Consider the following 23,512-nt stretch of genomic DNA (forward strand, 5'->3'; position numbering starts at 1 on the left):
AGTGAGAATTTAAAACAAGAAGTGTTTTATTATACTGTATATTATATGACTACATAGTAAGCCAAAAGTTATGGTATTATTAAAAGGCAAAAGTCGACACCAAAATTTTATGCATGATGTAATGATGCCAGTCTTGAATCAATCAAATCAGTTCATTGTATGTGTGCATTCCCTACAAACAGTGTGAATGCAGTCATTAATAAAAAATATTCACAAGACAAAGACTAAATCAATAAATGTTATTTTTATTTAGTATTGATATTGCATTAATATTTTGTTTGTGCTATCAACTCTGGTCATAAGAATAGTGACATTTCACTGCTTTTGTTTGCTTTTGGTTGTCGCCGTTATAGATAAAAGTCTCCAGCTCTGACTGCGCGTGCACGCTGTGTGTGCTTCTCCGTAGAGCGTGCGGATGTGCAGTGACACTCTATAGGAGCAGTGACTCGCCAAACCTCCCTTATTGCAGTCGCACACATTCTTCTGATTTTATTTTGTAGTAACGAGTAACGAAGATGCTTAGTGGAAATATAACAGAGTAAAAGTATACATTTTATCTAGGGAATGTAGTGGAGTAAAAGTGAAAGTTGACATAAATTTAAATAGCGAAGTAAAGGGGGATGTGGTAGCCTAGTGGTTAAGGTGTTGGGCTAAGAATCGGAAGGTTGTGAGTTCGATTCCTACATCCACCAGTTCCCACTGCTGGGCCCCTGAGCAAGGCCCTTAACCCTCAATTGCTCAGTTGTATAAAAATGAGATAAAAATGTAAGTCGCTCTGGATAAGGGCGTCTTGTAAATGTAAATGTAAAGTACAGATACGTGAAATTTTTACTTAAGTACGGTAACAAAGTATTTTTACTTCTTACATTACAACATTGTTGTGGAGTCAGGTGGAGTCACAGGTCATGGGTCAGAGGGATTTGGGACCATTTGCCTATTTTATAAATCATTAGTAAATTTCAGGATTATCCATATTTAGGATTATTGAATACATGTTTTTAGTAATTAAGGCCAAATGTTGTTCTCTAATTTAACCACGTTGTGTTTTCTTGGCTTTAGGAGATGAGGTGCTACAGTGGAACGGTAAATCATTGCCTGGATTAACCAAAAAGGAGGTTTACAATATTATCTTGAATTCCCAAACAGAACCCCAAGTTGAATTAGTCGTTTCAAGGCCCATCGGGTAAGTCTCCCACTATTGTCTTAGCATTATTAATGAAATGTTCTATATAGAAAGTGCTATTTCCCTTACAAATGGTCTGTTATAGTCTATTCATGAAGTGTTTCCTCAGTCTAGCTTACTGCAGCATTATGAATTTCTGGAGTAATTTATGTTTCTATTCTATACTTAGTTTCAATCATTTGTCATGATATTGTACTTCGCACCATCCTCCTACCTCCTTTAAATCGTATATTCATTGATTTCGCTCCAAATAATAGCACAGGGTGAATAAATCTTTTCAGGAAGTCTAACAAAGTTTATAAGATGATTTTGATCCCCTGACACTTCCCCGTTTTTCCTCATTTAGTTTCCTCATAAAAAGCATAGCACTTAAAGACTGGATTAGTCCATTTGTTTTTACAGCTGATCCTACAATATTTGTATGAACTACATTTGTACCTTTGGACTTCATGTTTGTGTGTGTTTGTGTGTGGGGGGCTGTGCTTATTATTGAGTCCATTTTTTTTTCAGTGATATTCCCAGAATACCAGAAACTTCACACCCTCCATTAGAATCTAGTGAGTATTGTTTTAAACACTGTGGCCTGAAATCTTTGCTCTTTTCCTTCTTTCAAATTAGCATGATGTCAGTTATAATTTTAGGGGTGTCTTTGTTGTCTATGTGGCTCTACAGCAGGCTCAAGTTCCTTTGAATCTCAGAAGATGGAGCGTCCATCTATATCCGTCATGTCCCCTTCCAGTCCAAGTGGTCTGAGAGATGCTCCTCAGCTGCTCCCTGGACAGCTCTCGGTGGATACGATACCAATAAAATACCAGCATGATAATAATTTATTGTTTGGTTTGTCTTTAACACATTAGCTTGTGTATAAAAGCCATATATACGGCTCTTGCAGGTGAAAATGTGGTATGATAAAGTCGGCCATCAGCTGATTGTGAACGTGCTGCAGGCCAAGGACCTTCCCCCCAGACCAGATGGACGACCCAGGAACCCTTATGTTAAAATGTACTTCCTTCCTGATAGAAGGTGCTTAGACTTTTATGTTATACTCATCCTTAAGCATTAAGACATGCGTTGTAGCCTGGAAAAACCTCTCACATGGCCAAATTGAGAAACTATCTAACCATATATAGCTCTGAAAACTAGACACTTTTCTGTTCAGTTTTCTTGAACTGAAATATATTTGACTTTTACACAGGTTATAGCAATTTAAACTTTTCATTGTAGCAGCTGCTGTATATTGTCCATGTCACTATTTCAATTTGATTTCCTGAAGTAAATGTCAATCACAGCATTTGAAAAAAAAAACAAAACAGATTTTCGCTCCGGTTTTTAAACGGACTCCTTATTTACCTAACGTGATAAAGTTAAGGTGTCACAAAAATCTGGTCAAAAATCTGGTTTTCATCATTTGTTCTCTTTGAAAGAATTTTGTCACAGTGTGCTTTTTTTTGTGATCACAGTGTAAAAGCAAAAAAAAAAGTAAAAGTCATCGGACTGTTCAGCATTTTCATGTGCATAGACTCAAATAATCTGAAGCAGATTGCTTTTGTTTGTTTTTGTAGGTTTTAATCATGCATGCTCTCTCTAAGACATAGCTTTTGTGCTGAGTGAGTACAGAGTTTAATGTGGTGTACAAGCAAACCAATTGATTCTTATTTATTTGCCACAACTGAGTATCATCATTATAAATAAAACTGTTCGGAGCCTAATGATATTGAAGTGACATAAATATAGAGAAAGTTCAGAATATGAGGAATTCTAATTGATTACTTAAAGTCAAATGCTACAGATAACTGTTTTGATTTTGAGATAGTTCTAGAAAGGCGTGATGAAGTGATAACTTTGTTCTGATGTTGCCCCAGAGGGCTTTAACGTGAACCCCTGTTGTGTCATTATGTCCTTGATGTGCAGCTGTGTTTAATTTAGGGAGAAAATAAATGCATTTTGCCTAATTAATTCACAATCTAGCTTACGTTTCTTTTACACTGATGGTCTATAATTTTGTTATGTGTGTTTCCTTTGCTTTTGTATATCAGTGATAAAAGCAAAAGAAGAACAAAGACAGTCAAAAAGAGTTCGGAGCCCAAGTGGAATCAGACGTTTGTGTACTCACATGTGCACAGGCGGGATTTCAGAGAGCACATGCTGGAAATCACAGTGTGGGACCAACCAAAAATTCAGGAGGAGGAAAGCAGTTTTTTGGGAGAGGCAAGTAAAACACATATATCCATTACCCACACTCTTATTGTGACTTTTCATATTAAATTTCCTGCCTTTATTTCCTCATCCCAACTGCAGATTCTTATTGAGCTGGAGACGGCTCTACTAGACGATAAGCCTCACTGGTACAAGCTGCAGACTCATGATGTGTCCTCTATTCCACTGCCCCACCCCTCACCTTACCTGCCCCGAAGACACAACCACAATGACACATCCGCTAAAAAGCTGCAGCGTGAGTGCAGGACGAAAAGTCTAACACTACACTATATTGTATATACTGTAGGAACAAAACTTATTTAGCAAACTGGATTTGAATGAGCTTTTTCCAAATTATAATTTTTTAAATACAATTTTAATTTGTTTCAAAGTCTTACAGTCGTAGGTAAAAGTTTAGGAACCCCTGACAATTTCCAAGGTTTTCATTTATAAATATTTGGGTGTTTGGATCAGCAATTTTGTTTTGATCTATCAAATAATTGAAGGACTAGCCTCGCAAAGGGGCTGAAACTTTCCACAGGAACTTAATCTGGGGAATTTTGGAAATATTCCAAATTGGAAACTTTACGGGAATTTATGGAAATTTAAGGGAATTTATGGAATTTATATCATATACAAACATAAATAAACATTTTGTTTGGTCATAAACAGACATGCCTGCAAGGTAATACAAATTTTAAAAATGACGTCTTGACTGATGTAATTGTAAGTAGAACTTTAATTGATTATTTCATTGAGTAACACAAAAGCATAATAATTATTATGCTTGTAATAAACATAATAAACTTAATAATTGTAATAAACATATTTCCCTATGATTGCTGTAAAATGAAAGCATCCCCCAACCCTAAAAAAAAGTCCCAATCAAAATGTAAAATTTCTCGAGTGAGTGTGTGGGGGAGGGTCATCAAATTATCTGTACATGTGATAACACTCCTAATTTACTGCTTATTAAGAGTTAGTGAGGTAGTTATTAAGTTTAGGTATTGGGTACAATTAAGAATAGAGAATAATGTAATACAGAATAAGGCATTAATATGTGCTTAATAAATACTAATAAATAGCCAATATTCTATTAATATTCATGCTAATAAGCAACTAGTTAAATGACCCTAAAATAAAGTGTTACTGTGCATGTTATGGAAGTATGCAAGTACATGCAGGGAGTTTGGCCTCAATGGCCCTCCAGAAAGCAGTGTGCTCTGTGCAAGTGACCGAGGAATGCAGGGTACAAATTCAACTTAAATTGCATTAAATCTTGTCATTTTAAACAAAATTATGCTGCAACTCTGCATTTCTTTTAAATTCCCAGGTTATTCCATATATTCCCGTTAATTCCCATTGAAAGTTTCCAGCCTTGAAAATTTTCGGGAATTTTGCAACTCTGTGAAGGACACAGTAATATTTCAGTAGTTAAATGAGGTTTATTGGATTAACAGAAAATGGGCAATATGCATCAAAACGAAATTAGACAGGTGCATAAGTTTGGGCACCCTTGCCATTTTGTTGATTTGAATACCTGTAACTACTTAGCACTGATTAATTAGAACACACAATTGGTTTGGTGGTTCATTAAGCCTTGAACTTCATAGACAGGTGCATCCAATCATGAGAAAAGGTATTTAAGGTGGCCAGTTGCAAATTGTTGTTCTCTTTGGCTCTGTTCTGAAGAGTGGCAACATGGAGGCCTCAAAACAACTCTCAAATGACCTGAAAACAAAGATTGTTCGACATTATGGTTTAGAGCAAGGCTACAAAAAGTTATCACAGAGATATAAGCTGTCAGTGTCCACTGTGAGGAACATAGTGAGGAAATGGAAGACCACTGGCACAGTTCTTGTTAAGGCCAGAAGTGGCAGGCCACGTAAAATATTCGAGAAGCAAAGGCGAAGGATGGTGAGAAAAGTCAAAAACAGCCCACAGACCACCTCCAAAGACATCAACTTGCTGCAGATTTTGTCACTGTGCATCGTTCAACAATTCAGCGCACTTTACACAAGGTGAAGCTGTATGGGAGAGTGATGCGAAAGAAGCCTTTTCTCCACACGCCACAAACGGAAACGCTTAAGGTATGCAAACGCACATTTGGACAAGCCAGCTTCATAATGGAATAAGGTGCTGTGTAGTGATAAAATAAAGATTGAGCTATTTGGTCATAACAAGGGGCATTATGCATGGCGGCAAAAGAACACAGCATTCCAAGAACACTTGCTACCCACAGTAAAATTTGGTGGAGATTCCATCATGCTGTGGGGATGTGTGGCCAGTGCCGGTACTGGGAATCTGGTTAAAGTTGAGGGTCGCATGGATTCCACTCAGCAATTCTCAAGCAGATTCTTGAGAATAATGTTGAGGAATCAGTCACAAAGTAATTACGCCGGGGCTGGATATTTCAACAAGACAATGACCCAAAACACTGCTCAAAATCTACTTGGGCATTTATCAGAGTAACAAGTACAATGTTCTGCAATGGCCATCCCAGTCACAAGACCTGAATATCATTGAACATCTGTGGGGTGATTTGAAGCGGGCTGTCCATGCTCGGCAACCATCAAACCTAACTGAACTGGAGATGTTTTGTAAGGAGGAATGGTCCAAAATACATTCATCCAGACACTCATTACAGGCTATAGGAAGTGTCTAGAGGCTATTTCTGCTAAAGACATTTACAGCATTTAGCAGACATGACATTTACAGCATTTAGCAGACACCCTTATCCAGAGTGACTTACAACTGAGCAACTGCGGGTTAAGGGCCTTGCTCAGGGGCCCAGCAGTGGCAGCTTGGTGGACCTGGGGTTTGAACATGTGACCTTCCAATCAGTAGCCCAACACCTTAACCACTGAGCTACCACATCCCACAAGACGGCTCTACTAAAAATCATGGAAATTGTCAGGGGTTGCTAAACTCTTGCATACGACTGTATGAGCGATAGAAATTCTAGAAACCACTGTTAAAACCCATGTTACTGTACATGTATGTAATTTTTCCACCGATGTCATAATAGCCAACAACATTGAAAAGTGAAAAATAAGACGAAATATTTTAGTGGAAAGAAGAAAAATCTGGTCATATGTGTGTATACCATTTTATTATGGGGCATGTGAGTGTGCTCAGAATCAACTAATCACATTCAAATTCATGTTCAAAAGTAGGTATCATACACCTGACATCTTAAAAGGGTTTCTAATTAATGGGAGTATGAAGCATATCATCATTACTAATGATTACAAACTTGTGTAAATCTGGTATGATTTTTTTATATGGTTTTTCCTACAAAAACATTTACACACTGAACATTTATACTACTAAAAGTGTGAACAATGGTGACCGTTGTGGTGAAAAAAACATTGACATAGGAAGTGGATTCAGAGAAATGAGATGAAAGGACTCAAATGTGTTATATTTCAAATACCAAAATTAAAAGCTCTCTATGTGAAATATCTTGGAGGTTGAATTTTAATTTTAGTTGGCCTGTTTTATCTGGCATTCTGCTAAGGCTAAAAGAAGCCAAGTAATGATACAGAAAGCTTCTGCCAGAAATCTGAAGTGCTCTCCAATGATTGTATTTGTATTAACTTAATTTTGCTAATGCATGCTGGAGATTTTAGTGATCAAACTTTGACAGAGGTAAATACAAATAACTGTAAATTCTGCCAGAATGCAGAGGGTGAAGTGCAATACTGCATTAAAGATCAGTTGATAAATAACTTCTGTTTTCTTTGTTGCCAAAATCTTTCCATATAAGAATATCAGTATCACTTATCACATGTGCATGTGTTCATATACAAATGACTCTGTTTTATCCATCTGTCTTGCGTATATATCAATGTGTTTGTCTCTGTGGTGTCTGTCTGTATTATGTGGTTTTGTCTGTGTGTGTGTGTCTGCACAGGCTCTCAGCGCATCACAGAATCAGATTATGATGATGGTATTGGCGTAGTGGCTGCAGGTTGGTGGGGGGTGCATGGCGCCAGTAACCTCTACACTAATACTGTGATTTGTGCAGTAGAATACACAACGAGAGAAGCAACGAGTCAGCAGTGGGCTTTCCTCTTCCCCCGAAAGCATCTGCTGTTTTTCTGGAGACAATCCAACATATATATATGTCAGGCCATGTCATAGGATTTCCATGCAGTACTTCATCCCATACACTTCATCCCTCTTTTTCGCACACAATCAATCGTCATATAACAATAGAAAAAAATTTGTGGATATCCATCACACATTTTGTCTCCAGCGCTTTTCTCGGTAGCTCAGTAGAGTAAAGTTTAACCACAATGCACAGTGTGCGCGTGATGACATTAAAGAAAGATGAAAGGAAAAATAGTAAACCTGGAATAAGAGAGATTGATCCACTCTTCAGAACACAATTTGCTCTTTCTTCACTGTGCATGGTGGTGTAGTTTTATCCCCGATACCTTGCTTTCATTCCCTTTCATTCTCCAGCACATTTGTTATGACTGTGAGCTTTACAAAGCAACAAAGCAGCCATTAAATTGAGTGCATTAAATTGTTTTAAGTCCGTGGCCTTAAGCAAGAGTCCTAAAAGTAGTGATTAGGAAGACAATCCAAATGTAAAGCACACTTTTATAGTCTTGTTTCTTTAGCCAAGAATATTGAGTTTGTAATTGATGGTGGTTCAGCAGGAAGTCTGTGTAGTTAGCTAATGTACGATTGTCTGAACAACATTGATGTGCATAAATATGAAAATAAAAAATAAATTGATGTAAAAAAAAAAATTGATGCTGGAAAACTAGAGAAAAGGGGGAAGCAGGTATCCACAATATTTTTGCATGGATATCTGAAATCCTTTCCAAATCCTTTGACAAGGAATGTATTTATTATTTTTCCAGTAGTGCACATTATATGTGTTTTTGGGTGCTTGCAGCTGCAGAAAGTCGACCCAGAGAAAAGGAGAGGGAACGAGGGAGAGAGAGGGAAAGGGAAAGAGAAAGGGAGAGAGAGCGGACTACACTGGAGGTTCCTGAGCAGCAGAGGTCGACACATCATCGCTCTCGCTCAGTATCGCCTCACAGGGAATCAGAGAGCAGAGCAAGATCACGGCCTGCTAATGTCCCCATGCAGAGGTAGGACAAAGCATTTACTTTGCAGTTGAGTGCACAAGTAATTCAGCTACACACATTTACATTAGCATTTTACTGGTTAAAAGCAGTTAACTTTATAATCCACATACAAAATTAAAGAGATAGTAATAATGTAAATTAAATAATGTATTCAATCATTATCAGTAAAAAATAACGTCTTACAGTACTGTATATGCTCACCCTTTGGCTTTAGCTGGCTGCTTTCTCCTTGATATCTGTTATAACTAAGCCATTTGTCAAACACAGCTTTATTTAAGACAGTTTTGAAGACATCCATGGGAGAAAATATTATATGTACATATACTGTATATGTGCATGTGCACGCATATATACATATGTAAACATCCCATTTCTGAGTTATTATTATTATTATTATTATTATTATTATTATTATTATTATTATTATTATTATTATCATTATTATTATTATTATTATTATATCAATAATAATCATTTTATTACTTAATCACTTTATTATTAATTGCTATTATAATAACCTCCACTCTTCTGGGAAGGTTTTTCACTACATTATGGAGCGTGACTGTAGGGATTTGTGTTCATTTATCCACAAAAGCATTAGTGATAATAGTTGAAAAGCCTGGGTTGCAGTCAGCATTCCAGTTCATCCCAAAGCTGTTCATTGGGGTTGAGGTCAGGGCTCTGTGCAGGACACTCAAGTTCTACTCCTATAACTTTGACCAATTAAGGAGCAATATGCAGGGGCATTGTGATGCTGGAAAAAGGTTTGGGCCTATTCCAGGTCCCAATGAAGGGAAATTGTGATCTACAGCATACAAAGACATTCTATACAGTTGTGTGTTTCCAACAGTTTTAGAACTAGCCACATATGGGTGTGATGATCCGGTGTTCACATTTGTTTAGACAGTTCTTTTAAAACTTTTTTTGTTGATTGTCTTGTGCTTTAATTTCTAGGTAAACCATACTATTCTACTTTTTACTATTTACTTTTTACTATTCTTTGTAGCATATATATATGCTACATGGTTTCACTAGAAACCATGTAGCATATATATTTTATTTAAAAATGTTATTATAAATTAGTTTACTGAATCAAAGTGTTTCTCTTTTCCGATTTTCAGACGGTGCCAGTATTGTGTAGGCTAACATGTTTAATTACTTAATTATAAAAAACATGAGGGGGGCACGGTGGCTTAGTGGTTGGCACGGTGGCTTAGTGGTTGGCACGGTGGCTTAGTGGTTGGCACGGTGGCTTAGTGGTTGGCACGGTGGCTTAGTGGTTGGCACGGTGGCTTAGTGGTTAGCACGTTTGCCTCATACCTCCAGGGTCCGGGTTCGATTCCCGCCTCCGCCTTGTGTGTGTAGAGTTTGCATGTTCTCCCCGTGCCTCGGGGTTTCCTCCGGGTACTCCGGTTTCCTCCCCTAGTCCAAAGACATGCATGGTAGGTTGATTGGCATCTCTGGAAAATTGTCCGTAGTGTGTGAGTGAATGAGTGTGTGTGCCCTGCGATGGGTTGGCACTCCGTCCACGGTGAATCCTGCCTCGATGCCCGATGACGCCTGAGATAGGCACAGGCTCCCCGTGACCCGAGAAGTTCAGATAAGCGGTAGAAAATGAATGAATGAATAAAATACATATTAAATATAGAGACCTGTTGTTTTATTACTGCTCCTTATAGTGCTAAGCTAACTTGAATTCCTTAGTTATAGTTTAATTCACTGATTCAGCTCCGCTTGTTTTTTCATTCATGTAGAAAGGATTCTGATATAATTTTTTGGAACGCATGTTGCTGACAAATTAAGTTTGGTCAGTAGAGAAGCAGTATCCTAGCACTGTTTAACTAGCTAGTAGTTACATTTGTAGATTAGCAAGAGATAACTAGTAGCTAACTTTCCCTTAGCACAGGAACATTGGTCATTTTATTGGGCATTTTTGGAGTTTGTGTTTATGGCAATATAACAAATACATAGCTTAAAATTATGCACCAAACTTTTTATGAGATTCTGCTGATTTTGCAGTTCTCCTCCTTTTTCATGCCTCTCTCTTCTATTTTTAGCTTGAGAGTGATGGAAAGGGAGCCAGAGCAATGGGCTTTTTCCCAAGTCAATTAAATGAGTGCATTTTTAAAGGACATAAACAGTTAGTTTGACAGCAATGTCACATCTTGCGTTTTGTACAGAAAGCCAGACCAGTGCTTCAGAGGATTGTATATTGAAAGTAACTCAAAAGTATGCATATTTTCATAAAAAGAGGAAATTTGGTTGACATGGCAGATGACCAATCACAAGTATGATTTTTGACACAAGATCATCGTCTTTGTCCAACAATAAGTAGGTCAGACAGGCCTCTTTATTGCCTTTTAAATATTATCTAAACTTTGCTTCCCAGCGATTATATCTTTGTTCTGAAAAGTTCACTGGGCCTCAATTTAAAATATAGCTTCAACCCTTTAAGCTGCTCAAGGTGGCCAAAAACATATCCCATTGAAGAAGAGTCTCACGAAAGTTTAGTGAAAACTTTGTGGGGCTTTATAAAATTTCGGTAAAAAAAAGAAATATTGGTAACAACAACTCAGTCTTCCTTTCCGTTTAGTAGGAACATTCCTATATCATCCACACCCTAATCTATACTTATATATATACATATATATATACTATGCTTATAATTTATAGTTTTGTGAAATGTGTTTTTTTACATTTATAAACAAGTTACCTGTCTATGTCTGTTTCCCTGCAGGAGTTTGGATGAGGCACAGCATAGCCGCAGGTCTCGTTCACCAACCCGCTACCATGAGCATGGTCGTACACAGGAGAGAGAATATATGGATGATAGGTAAAACCATGCTTTCCTATAAGTAGTGTTTCCTTGCTGTAATATCTCCCAGTCTTGGTTATGGATTCCCTCTGCTCAGTTCTGGCCAGTCCTTCATACAATTAATCAACCATGTCGAAATGGCAATGTAAGAACAGAGAAACTCCTAAAAGTGCAGAACAGGACTACTCGAAGGCCTAGGGCTGGGATCCATTTTATTATGGGCTAATCTTCTTTGTTTATGTTATCGAAATGTTAAATCTTTTTCAGATACAGTGAGTTTCAGTGCTTCTGCAGAATTTCTTTATTTGCTACACATTTTTCAAGATGGAAACAGCAGGAGCCATTGTTTTTATCCACAGTTTGACATTATGAAAGTTTGCTCTTGTCAAAGACCTGCGATTGAATTCACTTTGAATATATTTATCCAACATTCCCCAGAAACTCTTTTTCGCTAAGGGCCATATTCATCCTCAAGTCACCAGGTTGCATGGCTTCTAACACACTACTAGTTAATTTTCTCCAGAGAAATGAGGGCTTACAGGATTGTAGGATTACAGGACATGATATGTTTGAATAGTGCTTCATAAAATGTGTGCCCTTATCATGTTCATATTACTGTGGTTCAAAAGATAATTGGAGTCTGCTCCAGGTCCTATTATACCCATGCGCTCTCTTTGAGTTTGCTTGTTTATTGCTTTGTTTGTTTGTTTACCCCCTCATGTGTCACCCATTTCCATGATAACTGCAGTGAGATCATCTTGATCCACAGATCAATGCGGGGTAGGAGCGCAGAGTGCCTGCACATCACAAGGTAAAAAAAAAAACTGTGCAAGGATTGGATCTTTCTAAGGAGTTAGGATAAATACCTTTTTTTCTATTTTCATCGCTTTTGTATTTGTGTATAATCAGTCAGCTTTGGCTTTGTGACATTCTCTTCCCGTCGTAAAAATATCTATAGTGTGTATAGTTTGCCTGGCTTTTGAAATTTCTTTGGTTTGAATGTATGTACGTGTACGGCATATACAGTATGCTGTCATGTTCTTTCCGTATACTGTGTAGCTTTCTCAAGTGTTTATGTTCGACTGCTCTCGCTCTTCACTCACTACTATACAATGCAGTAGCTCACTGACAAGAGCCATTACCAGAAGAACCTCCCAAATTCTTACTGCCACACAGTCCAAAGAAAAAGGAAACAATCTTTCTAACAGTTTAGTCAACTTCCTAATAACCATCATTTAAGTGTTATTATGACACGTTTAATTTAATCACCGTCTGACCAAATTCATCACACAGCACTACATAGACTGACTGTGAGGTGCTGTTTTTTTAAGCAATGCACAAATTTTTATTTGCTTATTCTTTTTTTCCTATGATTTTTCATTGTCTGAAGTTTTTTTTTCTATGTCTACTGTTTGCATGCTTTTTGTTAGCTCAAGTAAATCAGAACAGCAAATAGTAGCTAAGCTATAGATCTTCCCCATAGCATGGTCAAGATGGACACAGAAGCAGTGAATTTATACACACCATTGTAAACATACAATGCCTTGCATTAGCATTCCCCCCTGTTAGATTGTGTGTAAGATGCTATGTATTGTGCCTGAAACTGAAATGGGCTTAACTGGATTACGCTAACTGTGTAGTGTATTTATCCAATCATCCAATCAGCTAAGCATGTGGCAACAGTGCAATGCATAAAATCACGTGGAAACAGGACCACGGCTTCAGTCAGTGTTCACATCAACCATCAGAATGGGGAAAATGTGACTTGGTGACTGTGTCCTTGTTATTGGAGCCAGACAAACTGGATTAAGTATTTCAGAAACCGCTGATCTCTAGGAATATACACACACAACAGTATCTACAGTGTACACAGAATGGTACAACTGAGGCAACAGTAGGTTCAAGCCACCAAAACTGGGAAAGATTAAAAAAACAAACATTGCTTTGTCCAGTTTTGGTAAGGCTGTAGCCTACGACCCAAGGTAATTTCACAATAATAGATAAGAGTTTTTTATTGGGTCTGTTTACTAGTTTTATATTTACTACAAATTTTACTTGCAGTTTGTGAGTATATGATGACATGGTCTTTCAATTGCTTTATGTGAATAGATTTTTTGTTGTAACCATAAACACATTACTCGCACTACTTTGCCAGACATTTTGCCTATATTTTCTGACAGAACTGATGTAAATCAGTCAGTTCTTTCGGCCTCTGTGCTTAGACATGTTTTTAGTCCACAATTTTCTCTGGTATTGAGGGCAGGGTTTTTGACGGCTACTTCGATACTTCCGCTTTGTTGTCTTTAAACTATTTTGTTACATGGTCTGCTTAAGATCATTGTCGTGCTGGAAGCCAAATAAAACCAGATTTTTTTTTTCTGGCTGATGTCTTGTGGATTTGCTTCTACATTTTTAAATGATCTTCTTTTCTCAAAATGGCATCCATATTCTAATAAGAACCAGTCCCTTTCCAGCAAAATACCTCGACAAAATGATGCATGCTACCATCATGCTTTACGGTTGTGATTAATAGCCAAAGCTTCTTTTTCTCATCATTAGCACTGATCAGAAAACTCCTCCAGAATGCAGCTGATCACTTGTAGACTTCAGTCTGGCTTGCTTATGTTGGTCTAAGAATAAGAGGTTCTACCTCGCACAATAGGCCACGGTAATGTCAGACTCTCTTAATGGTGGATGCATTGCTTGGTGTCTGATGCATCCAAATCCTTTACCCGTCCTTTTATTGCTGTCTTGAGATTCAGTTGAATCTTTTCCACCAAAGTCCATCGATCACTGGTAGTTTATTTGTGCCTCCTTCCTGAACGATGCAGTGTTTGCATGGTCCCAAGGTTTTAAGATTTGTGTTGTTTTAATTGTTTGTACAGAGGCCTGTGATACCTTTAGTTGTTTGGAAATTGCTTCTAAGGATGAATGAGACATTGCGATTGTAGTTAATTACTAATTATAAAAACTGGCCAATTACAAGCTACTTAGCCTTTAAATAAATTTATATACAATCATCCAGACTGTTTATGGAGACAGTCAGTTTGGTGTACATAAGCGTTTGTCACAATGTTGAAATTCTGATATATTGAATTGAAATTTAAATAAATTTTAAATCAGCTGTGTTAAAATGAACTTTGATGCCTTAAAGATAGATTAGAACTAATTGATTGACAGAAGAAATGCACGGTATCATTAAATGTGTGGAGCTGAGAAAATCTAACCTAGGTGTTTGAAAACTTTTGCACTCTGCGTTATTAACCCAAGGAAGAATATTTATGAAACCTATATTGATGAATATTGATGAATCCAATGGTAAAAAAATCCCTTGTATGAACACTACAATATACTGTATGGATAAATTCAAAGGGTGAATACTTATGCAAGGCACCATGTAAGCAAGTTAAAACTCACAGACCATGGCTCTTTTTCAGCAGGCTTTAGTGCTTCTTGCTTTGATGTGCGATGATGAAGTCCATTCTTTTTTTTTTAATCTAATATTATTTGCTTGTTCTTTTGAATCTTTTTGACGTCCTTCCCTTCTCTCCGTTGGATGGCATGTTGTGACTCTAGTGATCTGCAGCCCCCTCTTGACAGGGTTAGAAGTGCTAGTACCAACTGTCTGAGGCCAGATTCAAATTCCAATTCACCTGATCGAGAAAGGTATTCACAAGACCCCATTCTTTGTCCCTACGTTTTGCTGTTTTGACAGATCATTTTTATTTTTCACAGATGTGTGTGCATAATGTCTTTGCGGAGCTGCTTAACCAAACATTTTTAGAATTTATAATAATTTTTTCATAGTTATTCAATTTTACAAATTTACAATTATTGAATGTCAGTGTACTGTGTAAAGGTTGCGTGGTACTGTGTAGAATGTGTTGTTTTTGGTAGTATCAGACCAGATGTGAGTGTCCCCTGAGTGTTTGCGTATTATTCAATGTTAAATACACCCAGTCCCAGTCTCTGTCTTGACTTGCCCTGTCTCTTTCACATTCTCACTTCCAATCTCTTGGGGTGTGCTGGACACACACTCTTTTAGGAGCACGCAGTCTCTCCCCCGCATCAGACCCACCAGCCCCAGGATCCTAATCCAACACGCCTCCCCTGAGGATGACAGGTACCGACCCTGTCCCCCCCAGACGCCTCCGCAAACCCTGACTCCTCTTCTCCCCTGTCCTAATTGCCTTTGCCCGAGGGCTTAGCTACACCCTCAATCCCTATGCCTTCTAGCTAAGCCTCTGCTTTAATCTTTACTGGTGTTGTGCTCTAGATGTATTCTGGTTTTTGTCTAACTTGTGGCTTTTTGATTCACTCTGACCCCAGACCCCAAAGCTGGCTTTGTTGTGAGTGCTGTAATTTATTAGTGTAGTTTTTTGTGAGCTTTATGAGCTTGTCTCTACCATTTCCCCCTTCTTAATATTGCTGTTTTATTTATATAATTTAATGCCCTGATCTTGTGTAGTATATGTCTCACTTTTATTTCTACAGGTACGTTGTACATTTGAGAGTTATTGACAGTAAAATTGATGCATTGAATGTGTCTGCTGCAGTTCAGTGTTTCTTTTTAGATACCCTGTATGGTACAACTGACCGTCACACCTATATCTTCTCCAAACAGTTGCCACAATGTTGAAAAAAAAAACAACAATTGAATTTTATAGGATGTCTTTGCAAGCTGCAGGATTAGAAATTTCCTTTATTGGATCCTTGCTAGACATCACAGCATGACTTCACTAATTCTTTTGTGGGTGAGTGAGCATTAATCCCCACAGCCATGCTCCATAATGTAGTAGAACGCTATTACCTGGAGTTATTATAACAGGAATGGACAGGGTCTATATCTGCTAAGGGCTGTTCAAAAAGGACATATGGGTGTGATTGATCAGGTTCTAAAACTCGTACAGTACATCGTTCACAAACGAAGGTTATATTAATGGCTCATTATCATTTTTGCAGTAATTCCACAAGATTAAATGCAATTAATCCAATGTTGATTTTTTTCTATAACAACATGCCTTTATCTTTTGTTCCTTATTTAACAGACTTCAAAATTCTCATTTAATTTGGTTCATACTATCCAATAATCCAATTGTTTTACAATGTTTTTGAACAAATATTAAATTATTAAGCCTATTTAAAAAAATATTATTATTTCATGCCTGAAACCGTCTTATTGTATGTGTTGTATTGTACTGGCAGAACATTTTGCTTATTTTAAGCATTAATTTCTATGAAGAATTTTAAGTATGAAATGAGTCAAATGTGTGTAAAAACTGTGTAACATATAATAACCCCATAATAAGGAACATTAAGTCAATCTTCCTTTATACAAGTTTTCAATTGCCAAGATATCATTTTTGTCTGACAGCTTTTTAGAAAGATTGTAAAGATGTTTATTAAAGATTCTAAAACATTCATTTAAACTGGGTGTGTCAGAGATCAGTGTCCTTATGGGAATCTGACCATCATTTGTACAGATATATTGCTTATCATTCCCATTTTTTTCCTCCATTTTGCTTGTCTTCAATGTGTAATTTAAAAGAGAAGCCGTGTCTTTGTTCCATTCTGTAACCATTTCTGTGGGTCTGTGTCTTTGTCTCTTCATCACGTTGTCATCCACGTGTCTCTGACTTGATCACATACATCAGCTGGATTTTGGAGCTTATTTTACCTACTCAGGAGACAGTAAACCACCTCAGTGCAAGGCCCAGGGCACAGAGGTATACTGGCCACACAGAAGAGGATAAACTAGATTACACTTTCACTCCTGTTAGAGTCTCACACACACACACACACACACACACACACACACACACACACACACACACACACACACACACACACACACACACAAACTACACAGAATTTCTTATCATCATTATTATTTACTCAGTACTTTCCTCTCATTGTTTTATATTTGTTTTGCTTTAATCATTTACTAATCATAGGCAGACAAGAATTCTGGACAACAGTAGCTGTCAGAAACCTGGCAAGAAAAAATCAGACAGTGAGCGGTAAGGAGTCATACAGTACCATACCTTATTTTTTCATTACCACCATATTGTTATTAGTAGTAGTAGTATTATGCATACATACATACATACATACATACATACATACATACATACATACATACATACATACGTACACAATACACTAATATACAAAGCACTGTTCTCCATTCATTTGATGTTTCTGTGTGCAGCTGTTGTACATTAACACTAAGATCATCTGTTGACCTCAGGATATTTGCTTCAAACTTTTTTGCAAATCGTTTACTTATATTTTGACAGTGATACACAATTCCACAGGACACACGTGGTGTACTTAAAAGTTTTTTAATGGTCCTGTGTGTTTCTCATTATTTCATTGTCCTTCATCTTGTTAATTGGTTTCTCTGCTCTCCTTTTAGCATGTCTGTGCTTTTTGTCTTCAGTTTCATTTTCTGTTTTCCTTACATATTATATACTTTACACTATGGTCAGAAGAATACAGTTAACTCTATTGTAAAAGGTTTGTGAGGAAAGTGGGCATCCCTGCCTTCATTGGGTAAGGTGACATGTTTGGGTTTACCAAGCCCTAGATCATAGACCTGAGTTAGGCAGTGAGAGCTCCCCTAATTCTGAAATATTCTCATGCACAAACAAATATTTACCACCAGCAGTATGTGTTATCTTTCTACGTTGCCTAATTTTGCCTTCTGCTCTGTGGGCCTTGTTCCTATTACACCAGAAACTGTAGATTGCTCTGAATTTGTTGCTACATGTTGTTATCTTATTCTTTGAGCTACAACTTACTTTGCTGTCAGTATTTCTGTCTAACACCTTTTCTTCTCCCTCTTACTGTGCTCATTTTCTGTTTACTCCTTCTGTTAATATATCATTTTAACCTTCATTAAAGGTAAAGCAGATATTGGTGCAGCATCTTCGTATGAATATTTATTGTCTGTGATATTGATGTGCTGTGTTTTGTTCCTGTTGGGTGAAAATTAATTTTCTAAATGAAAAAAAAAACATACTTTTTTTTTTCACTGTAAAATGAATTTCTTTTATTGCAGTTGCTTGCATCCAAAGACCTTTTGTTTTCTGTTCTGTTTTTTTTTTTTTTTTGCTGTTCCGTCATGTCCAGGGTTCATCCACATGCTAGCACAGCATACACTTCATCGGCAGGAACTTCCTCATCAGCACGCAGAGGCCGACAGCTACCCCAAGTCCCTGCTAAAAGCAGTAGTGTAGAGCAAGGTACAGCACAGTGTCATGCTTCCTGTAGCTTCATTTATTTATTTATTTATTTTTACATAGAAAAATTTTATTTAGTAATTATAATTTTTTTTTACATTTCATAGAAATAAAATTTTTGTGTTTCAATAAGATGAGGTTTTGATGTGTCATGAAGAAAAAACAATGCATTTGTTTGTTTGTTTTCAGCCCTTGCTTCAGAGGAGCGAACACGGCAGATGAAGGTACATTCCTACAGGACACCAGCTCCCTCCAGTACCAGCCAGGACCTGGAGAGGGTGCTAAAGAACAAACGAGAGGTAAAGTCTCCTGTCTTTACCCACTCTGCTTTTATGGGCCATCTTTACATGGGTTTTGTCCTTCTTACCACTACTTTGAGATTTGTATCTTCTGCATAGTTTTTCATATCATTTTCTTTTACAGCTTTATAAAGAGCAGCGACGGAGCTGTGATAATGTATCCCATAAATCCTCAGATAGTGATGTCAGTGACGTGTCAGCCATCTCTCGTGCCAGCAGTGCCTCACGGATCAGTAGCACCAGCTACATGTCCATTCAATCAGAGCGGCCCAGGGGTTGCTTCAGGTCAGCGACTCACACAAAAACCTACAGTCCAAATTGTGCTTTTTCTTCTATTCATTGAAAATGTTTTTTCACAATAGAAGACAAATATGAAAATGATGCAGGAACAGAGCCTTTGACTCTCCTAACTGCTGACTGTGTGGTGACGTACATGTGTATTCCAGCACAGTAGATTTGAAACTGAAATACACTGAAATACAAAAATACCCTGAAAAATAAAAAAAAAATAGAAGTTAGTAATGAATGTAAGCATTTTTAACTGTAATAAACTTCTAATAATATACTATAAATAATTCCAGGATAGTATAATAATAATGTTGTATTACAAGCCTCACTACACGTTATAATACTATGTGGTGTAAACTTCATTGATTAATAATTACAAAAGCTGTACTAACTGTAGTATTTATTATCAATTAAAGTCAAAACATTATACACATTTTTGGGTCATTTCTCAATTAATTATTTAAAACACAACTGAATGATGAATGGACACATAATTAATTATTTATAGAACATTATTAGAGCTTTATGGGCCATTATTAAAGTTTAATAGATATGTACACAGAATCAGATTAACTTACAGTGCAATGAATTTTAAAAACACTATTACAATGATTTATTAATGAGTTTTAAACTGATGCTAGCACATTGTACTTTAACCTCATAGACATAGCAGCAGTTAGCCTGCTGCAACCTACTGTACTAAAGTACAGACCTAAAAACCACACCTACTGTCCGCTAGCTATGAGTGGAATACTGTGATCTTTTAACAACTACTAAAATTCTTCACTCTTTGTGCGTTAGCCGCCATGTTCACCCGTCCAGCATGTTGAAGAGCACGAGTGTGAGCGGTGAAATCTTCACTCTTGAGCGAACAGATGGTAGCCAGTCAGACACGGCTCTGGGAACAATGGGGACAGGAGGAAAGAAGCGGCGCTCCAGTCTTAGCGCTCGTGTGGTGGCCATTGTGGGTATTCCCTCACGACGCAGTAGGAGCACCTCTCAGCTCAGCCAAACAGGTGCAAGACACACGCACACACCCACACACACACCATAATAGTGTGTCTATGGACACCATCATTTTGTTGCTCTGTGTCCAGTGAGATACATTTTTTGCACTAAAAGTGTTCAACAGAATGTACAGAGATGTCAAAGTGAGCAGAGTTATATAAAAGAGATCAAAGTGTTTCATTTCATTCCTGGATTTTTGAGTATTCTGTATGAATCAAACACGAATATCATTACAAAGTTTTTTTTACAAATCGTATTTCCAGTGATTAATCAGAATCAGAAAAGAATCAGACTTCAGTAAATGTGTTTAAAAGTACAAATTAAGTTCCTATGCCGTACTATTGCACGGTCCTGAAAGCCTAAATACATAATCTCTTTTTTGAACAATATTCAAAACATGTGGGTAATTACTAATATTGTGCAATGTTCTAGATTATGTAACTGGTTATAGTTTAAGACAGGCAGCATTATGTAAGGACATGTGATGTGATGACGCACGAGTCCTGAACAATAGCAACTGCAGAGATAGTTAAGGTAGCAGAAGTAATCTGTCTTTCTCTAAGTGTCTCTGTCTTTCTTTCTCTGTCTCTCTCACTCTCTTAATTTCATACACTCTTGCTTTATTTGCATTTGCCCATATTCTGTGTCATTACACTAGATAGCATGTCAGCAGACTCTACAGTATATGGATGTTATGACCTATAAACCTGTAAGAGCTAAAGTTGTTGAGAATGGCAGCTTTTTTTTCTGTTAACATTGGCAGGATTTAACTCTGTCAGCTCGAGATGAATGCTGGATCCTAATCAGATGTAATGCAGACAAATTCCTTTGAAGTCGAATCTGATATCTTTTAAAATCCCATATTTTAAGCGCTGTCTATTTTTGGTTTAATAAATGGATATCAGGGTGGAAAAAAAGAAACTAATTAAAAAAGGATGGTTAAAAAAAAAGGTTCTTTGGCCGTGTTACTGCCAAAATCCCTGGACAATATCTTAAAAGGCCTATCAGATGATAAATCAGACAGAGTAGCAGAGGTTGCATAAATCAGTATTTTAAAGGGATGCAGTGGTTTCCACTTTCCACTGGTTCGCTAGCAGAAAAAAATCTTATATATTTTCTGTATCTTTATATTCTTATATTATCTTATATTATAGCTTATTATATACTGTAATATATATAATATATATTATATTATATCTTATATTATATTCTTTTAACATTCTTTTCATTTTTTTTATAGTAAATAATATAACTATAATACTGACTAGAGAATGATAATTAGTTTGAGGTGTATGACAAGTTTCGTTCAAAATCTTTGGTGAAATTGACAATCTGAATTTTTTTATAATTATGCTTTATAGTAAAATGTTCCAGGTTCACCACAAAACCTGATGAATTGGCTATTAAATTTGCTGCTAGGTGTGAATGTGTGAATGCATGGTAGCTGTCGGTCCACTGGCATGCCATCGATGGTGTGTTACACCCTCGTGCACAATGTGCCACGAGTAGGCTCCTGATCCACTGTGACAGTGACCAGCATGCGCAGTTACTGTTAGTAGGTTAGTAACTTTCAGGACTAAGGTTTCTATAGTTTAGTATTTACATAAGCACCAAATGTCATTATCTGCTTCCACAGGTTCATGTGAAACACTCATCGGAACTTGCAGCTAGTGGCACATTTAAGTAAAAGTGACATATAGGTTGTGTGACATACCTCTTTTGTATTTAATACCCATTCAGTATGGCTTTAGGGTCTGGCTTTTTCCAGCCATCTGCAATCCATCAAAAGACCATAAATAGTGAAGACAGCACCCCATGCTATCCAGCAGGAGATGGTTATAGTCAACGTGGCCAAAGCATCTTGTCTCAGACAGCAATATTTCCTCTTGAATGAGTAAGGCCAGCAGTGGGAGAGATATACTTCTTTGACAAAAACCTATTATGTATTACTCTTTTTCAAACCATGTACCACTTCTGTGTCATTGTCTTTTTTCCTATGTGACAATTTTTTTGTCTAGTAATCTGGGTCATATAAATGAAAGCTTTTCTTGTCTATTTGTAGAAGCAGCAAATAAGAAGACAAAAGGTTCGAGTCAGATCCAAAGGAGTCAGGAGACAGGCATGGCAGTGGAGTATCCTCGCAATGCAATGGCTCGTCAGGCCAGTCGCGAGTCCACTGATGGAAGCATGAACAGCTACAGCTCTGAGGGGAAGTCAGTATCACAGCATACTGTATACAGTACACACAACAAATTCTCTTCTGATTTCTGATTCTCTAAGCCAGGGGTTCTTAGAATGTTTGCAGTTTATAAAACAGTAATATTAATTCCACATTCCACCTCCAAGGTAAATCTAACTACTCAAATATCAGACACGTTATTTAAAAGTATACTGTACAGTAATTTTATGGTTCACTGGAACCCAGTCTAAAGACCACTACAGTGATTTTTTTTAGTTGAAATTGTCAAGCAGTACGAGTTAACTAATGACTTTTTGACTTTGTATCATATATTTATCTTGGATCAAGCAAGTTGTGTAAATCTTTTGGACAGATGTTTTTTTTTTTCAAAAGATAAGCTCATGGAAAAAGAGCACAAGATAGGCTATTTTTGCACTGATTTGCACACGTAATATGTCCATTGTTTTAACAGCTCCATTTTTGGAGCCAGATGGTGAGCCTTCCACTGCTCTGACAATTAAAATATCTATCATCTGTGTAGATGGGCCTCAGCAGGGTTCTAGGCTGAGCACAGAACAGAACAGCTATTGCTCACTGTAGAGTGGAGTGGCCGGTCACACTGACCCTCAGCAATCCAACACGGAGCCTGACAAAATACACAATTGAAGCGACTGTGTGATTTAAAGCTAATTACACATTGATTTGTATGAAATGAAGGTATCACTTACACCTCTTATATGGTAGAATGACACTGGCTGGCACTGCTCTCAGACATTCCAGTTGGAGTTAGCTCATGGAAATTGTGCTGGTCTCAAAGGAAAATCGCCTGTGTTTGAGGGGCCGCAGCACAGGACATGGTTTACATACCGCACTTAATAAAGGTCTGCTGTTCACAAATGTACAGAGTTCAGCTTTCAACATTTTCTAGTCTATTGTATAGGTCTTTATTGGTGGGAATGGAATTACAGTAAATACCAGTAATGAAAATAATCTCATGGTGGAAGCATGCTGTAGATAGTCTCTCTAAACTGTTTATCATCTCAATATGTGTTGCAATTCACTCGTGTCTCTGGTACTGACACAAACAGATATATATTCACAAAAACAGAAATTGTTTTGTCTGTGTGTATGGGCATGTTTTTATATCTTGATGGGAACCAAATGCTACCATAAGTATATATTTACACACTTG

General features: G+C 37.2%; 1 protein-coding gene across 16 annotated transcripts in view; it reads left to right on the forward strand.

Moving 5' to 3' along the window:
- LOC113636257 (regulating synaptic membrane exocytosis protein 1) overlaps nt 1-23,512 on the forward strand; it is a 68,774-nt gene that overhangs the window by 41,959 nt on the left and 3,303 nt on the right. For 4 of the 16 annotated variants that reach the window (XM_027136226.2, XM_027136227.2, XM_027136228.2 and 1 more), the window contains 19 exons: nt 1,060-1,183; nt 1,694-1,740; nt 1,856-1,971; nt 2,076-2,206; nt 3,220-3,391; nt 3,482-3,635; nt 7,296-7,352; nt 8,292-8,490; nt 11,225-11,320; nt 12,051-12,113; nt 14,879-14,968; nt 15,348-15,425; nt 16,957-17,028; nt 17,257-17,322; nt 18,437-18,549; nt 18,736-18,845; nt 18,970-19,130; nt 19,935-20,149; nt 22,204-22,354. In XM_027136226.2, coding sequence (XP_026992027.2) covers nt 1,060-1,183; nt 1,694-1,740; nt 1,856-1,971; nt 2,076-2,206; nt 3,220-3,391; nt 3,482-3,635; nt 7,296-7,352; nt 8,292-8,490; nt 11,225-11,320; nt 12,051-12,113; nt 14,879-14,968; nt 15,348-15,425; nt 16,957-17,028; nt 17,257-17,322; nt 18,437-18,549; nt 18,736-18,845; nt 18,970-19,130; nt 19,935-20,149; nt 22,204-22,354 — 2,215 coding nt within the window. Of the gene's footprint in view, nt 1-1,059; nt 1,184-1,693; nt 1,741-1,824; nt 1,972-2,075; nt 2,207-3,219; nt 3,392-3,481; nt 3,636-7,295; nt 7,353-8,291; nt 8,491-11,224; nt 11,321-12,050; nt 12,114-14,878; nt 14,969-15,347; nt 15,426-16,956; nt 17,029-17,256; nt 17,323-18,436; nt 18,550-18,735; nt 18,846-18,969; nt 19,131-19,934; nt 20,150-22,203; nt 22,355-23,512 lie in introns of those variants that run through there. The other 12 variants (XM_047812055.1, XM_027136242.2, XM_047812058.1 and 9 more) reach the window with 12 other exon arrangements.

Source organism: Tachysurus fulvidraco, chromosome 4, assembly GCF_022655615.1.
Source record: "Tachysurus fulvidraco isolate hzauxx_2018 chromosome 4, HZAU_PFXX_2.0, whole genome shotgun sequence".
NCBI lineage: Eukaryota > Metazoa > Chordata > Actinopteri > Siluriformes > Bagridae > Tachysurus > Tachysurus fulvidraco.